The following is a 4,772-nucleotide window of genomic DNA, read 5'->3' on the forward strand; positions in this document are numbered from 1 at the left end:
AATATAAGAAACGACGTTTAATAAGTCTGTAGTAAATATGAAACACAATTAAGCAACAAATGGGACGAACATCAACCTCAAGCTGTGGTAGAAAAGGACCAGGCTAAACTACTCTGGAACTACAGTATAAGGACGGACAGGGAGATCCAAGCACATCGACCATACATCATTCTGATTGACAAGACGACAGAAAATGTATCACCCATAGATGTCGCAGTACCCTGAGACTCCAGAGTTTAAGATAAGGGAAGAGATAAAAGAAAAACAGAAAAGTATCAGGACTTGCGAATTGGCCCAAGAAGGGTAAGAAATATATATGTAGAAGTAGTGCCAATAATCGCAGGAGCACTAGGGACCATACATGAGTCATTGAGAAGGAATCTTGAGAAGGTAGCAGCCGAAATAACCGCAGGACTTGTGCAAAAGAGCGTGCTACACTATAACGGCACACACCGTGAGGAAAGTGATGGATTTCTAAAGATGCTGGATGCAACCCGGAACACTACACTTTAAATCACCAGTCTCTGTAGAGTGTGATTAAAAATAAAGAAGAAATATTAAGTATTATTGTAAAAAAGTGATAAGTGATAGGAATGCTAGCTTAATACTTAATACACAAGAATATTAAAAAAGGAATAGTTACCTCGAAATCTATAATAAAAAAAAAAAGATATTTTCGGAATTCTTGAAATAACCAAATTTTACCCACCCCCCCAAAAAATGAGAGAGAGAGAGAGAGAGAGAGAGAGAGAGAGAGAGAGAGAGAGAGAGAGAGAGAGAGAGAGAGAGAGAGATAGAGAGAGGGGGGAGGGGGTAGAAGTTAAACTGCAACGGAATTCCTTGGGGTGTGAAACATGAGACAGTAATTTCTCCAGCTAAAACCTTCCTATTGAAACATCCTCTACGATTCCTTCCACGTTCTGAGTTTCGTCCGGCTGTTAATCACGATCTTTATAGGTTCTTTTGCATACAAAATGCTTGTTCAATCGGGCCTAAGATCTCACCTGCCTTTACCTTCCCTGAAAAATGACATCATATCTTCTCAGCGAGATATCGCGTATTTTAGTGATGATGTCACAATATAAGCGGAGCTTTTCCGACATGTACCCTTGAAATTTTTGGTATTCTTTTCATTTCTCTTCTCTCTTTCATGTCTCCTTGTATGAGTCTTTTAAAAGAAATAGTATTGATAGTGACATATCTTTCACCATTTATTTTGTACTGGCTCATTTACTCTCTCTGCTTATACGTTTCCTGGTAATAAACTGGATGTTTATGAAAATGTAGATCCAAATAGTACTTATCATCTTTTTATCATTCTGATATTCCATCTAAGATGTGTACCATTATTTGTAAGTTGAAATGACTAGGTTCTTTTGGCACGAAATGGAGACAGGCTAATGTTACTTCATTACCTTAAAGTAGATGTGGTAGCTGAAACGTGTTGATTACCGTCCGGATTCTATACCAACATTCGGTATAATACTAATCCCTGTGCAAAATGTAATCACCAGTTCTTTAGTTTGCCTTTTGTCTTGCGAGACTCTTCTTTCCATTTTCAGAAGTTCGAATGATTAGTTTTAACTGAAAAGTGGTTATTGAAAAGCATTAATCATGAAGAAAACATATGAACTCGCGGATCTAATTCTAGTGTTGTCATATAGTATCTAAGTCATTAAAGACAAAGAATAATTGTTAGTCTTTAGTATTGTGATTATTCAAAATGAACCGCTGAGGTGTCTAAGGGTAATACTCTTGGCCTTTAACTATTTACATTACACTATAGTCACCCCAAAGATTCCTGGTGAAATCACATTGTATCCCACGTTAGCAGTGGTCACAATACATCCCCTAACAAGTTTTCAACTATGCTAACTCATAATCAATTTAAGGGGATTTATTGTGACCCCTGTTAACGCAAGAGACATGATTAGCCCAGCGGCATAGTAAGAAATATGAAACCAATTGTTCAAATTGTTCTAAAAGCACCAAAATTGGCACACATGTGGATTAATATATTCTGAACAATTTTGGATATGGAGGCATTCAAGATTCTCCCCGTAGCACATTTGGCGGCCATTTTTCAAAATGGCCGCTATTTACCGTTAGCGTCATTGAATATGTACCATAATTTGTCTTTTTGTGGATGCTAAAGGTGATAAGTGTGCTAGAGGTGATAAGTATTGTACAATTACACATACTTCTGTGCTTACCAAATAATTTGGCTACCATTTCACAAGAAAATGAATTTTACTTTGCAGCGGCAGCGTTGGTGGCAGTGACGGCGGCTGCAGTAATAGTATAGTGTTGATAGTCATGGTGCTTGTAGTAGTAACTTGTGGTAACATGGTGGTGTTTTGTGTCTTTGCAGGTGAGGCAGCAGCAGCACCACCTGACATCAGAGACGCGTTGTTCCAGACTGCAGCCATGGCAAAGAAGTTCCAACTGGTCGATACTTTTGAGCAACGTACTCCCACAACACCTCCTGAGACAAACTGGAAGCTGTGTCTTGTATGTCAAGAGGAGACAACAGAGTCACTTGTCTGCCCAGTACTGTCTAAACGCCGAGACCCTGGGAGTGGATACACGACAATGGCTGCAAACTTGGTCAAATTTGATGAACTCGGAGAACTGCCAAGAACTGTTCAGTTACAGAGACTAGATGAAGGACAAGGTGTTGAGGCGACAATGGTTGCCCACCAGGCCAAGTGGCATAAAACATGTATGCTCAAATACAATAACACAATGCTACGAAGAGCAGAGAAGAGACGCATCGCAAGCAGCTCAGCATTTGATAGTACTGACAATGTCCAGGCCAAGCGCGCCAGAACACACTCTTCAGAAGCCACTACCAGCGGCACCTACTGCTTTTTCTGTGGAAAGTCTGGCACAGAGACCCTACATGAAGTAACAACCTTCCAGGTGGACACACGCGTACGGAAGTGTGCAGCGCAAGTTGGGGACAATGAACTCATAGCCAGGCTCAGCATGGGTGATATGGTGGCTCTGGAGGCCAAGTACCATTCCAAGTGTTTGTTGGCTCTTTACTATCGTGCAAAGACCACTGTAGAAGCCGAGCAGAAAACTGACCATGAAGGTGTAATGTCAAGAATCGTACTGGGTGAACTGGTCCTGTATATCGAGGAAACCCACCTAGAAGAGGGCACCACCCCAGTCTTCAGACTCGCAGAACTTGTAAAGCTATACACAACAAGAATGGAACAGCTCGGGGTTGTTTTGTGCCAGAAAGTTAATAGCACAAGGCTGAAAGAGCGCCTGTTAGCCCAGATACCAGGCCTGAGATCCCACAGCAAAGGCCGAGATGTTTTACTAGCGTTTGATGAAGACATTGGTGAAGCGCTAGGCAAAGCCTGCGAGCAAGACTGTGACACTGAGGCTGCCAGAACTCACTGATGCCCTGCTGAGTCTGGCAAATGCACCCACAAGCATCCAAGAGGATACAATGCATGTCATCGAGAGGTTTGTCATACTCCTGTATGACCGCACAAGCAAATGCAAGGACGTCAACAAGGCGAGAAAGCAGCTCTTTGCAAAGACGAACTCTGTTCAGAACATCCCGCCAACCTACGCTGCTCTGGAGCAGCATGTGAAGAGATCTGCCCTTCAGGGTGGTCATGTCTGGGGCCAGGCATTGGTACCAACGCCCGTGCTCCCTCCACCAACAGACTGGGGCTGGCATCGGAGTGATGATGGGCTCTACACACCACTCTGGACCACACTCCCTGAGGCATCCAAGGCCTGCTATGAGCTGGTTGTCTTGCGGATGCAAGAAAGGCTGCAAAAACCGCTGCAAGTGCAAGAACGCTTCACTGCAATGCACTGGTCTATGTTTCTGTGAAGGCGAATGCCAGTAGATTGGGACAGAAAACTTGCTAACCAACATTATGATCTGTAGACATTCATAATTCTGGTGACCAGATTTGAAAAGTTCGGAATCATAATTAACATAGTGTGGCAAAATCTACTTTATTGTATTACATGTATGTACTGCAGGATTACACAAGTACTGTGCCTAGAGACTGGGCTTTTGGTCGACTATATAACTACAATCTGACCATACTGTAAACTTCCCGTACTCTGTGTATTATTTTGACTAGCAATTTTGTCAGCAATTTGAAATAAAAAAGCAACTTGAGCAATTAAAGTGTGTTCCTGAAATCAGGTACTGGTTATTAGAGGTATTATGTCATTGAGTATTGAAATCTTCATCAAATGTCCACTTTTTCCACAAAATGGCGGCCAGTTTGGGGGCCATTTTTGAGAAGATTCATCTAAATATCTGTTAAACATTTATTGATGTTAATTCTGATGTAAAAAAAGGGAATTTTGGCCCATCTAGCACCAAACTAACGACACATAATGAAGTCTATGTAATGACGCTAATGTTAAATGGCGGCCATTTTGAACAATGGCCGCCATATCTTCCTAAGGGCTAATCTTGAATGCCTCCATATCCAAAAATGTTTAGAATATATTAATCTACATGTGTGCCAATTTTGGTGCTTTTAGACCAATTTGAACAATTGGTCTGCTATGCCGCTGTACTAGATTGACTATGAATCTCTGAACGATTATAGTTTACCCAGGCCATCAAATATGACAAATAAATATTTACACAGATATGCACATATACGCACATAAATATTCAACCCTTTCCATGCCCGCCCCATTTCCTAACTTCAACCCGATGGTTTGGCTAGTTGCGGGAGAGTGCCGTTTTCGAGTGTATCTCTCGGGGTAACCCCTCTCAT

The 4,772-nt window shown here is 41.7% G+C and overlaps 1 protein-coding gene across 1 annotated transcript in view; it reads left to right on the plus strand.

The window, feature by feature from the left end:
• Positions 1–208: 208 nt before the first annotated feature.
• LOC137640798 (uncharacterized) overlaps positions 209–4,772 on the plus strand; it is a 27,751-nt gene continuing 23,187 nt past the window's right edge. Inside the window, exon 1 of the mRNA XM_068373270.1 lies at positions 209–303. Coding sequence (XP_068229371.1) covers positions 209–303 — 95 coding nt within the window. The remainder of the gene's footprint in view (positions 304–4,772) is intronic.

This window comes from Palaemon carinicauda, chromosome 5 (genome assembly GCF_036898095.1).
Source record: "Palaemon carinicauda isolate YSFRI2023 chromosome 5, ASM3689809v2, whole genome shotgun sequence".
Classification (NCBI taxonomy): domain Eukaryota; kingdom Metazoa; phylum Arthropoda; class Malacostraca; order Decapoda; family Palaemonidae; genus Palaemon; species Palaemon carinicauda.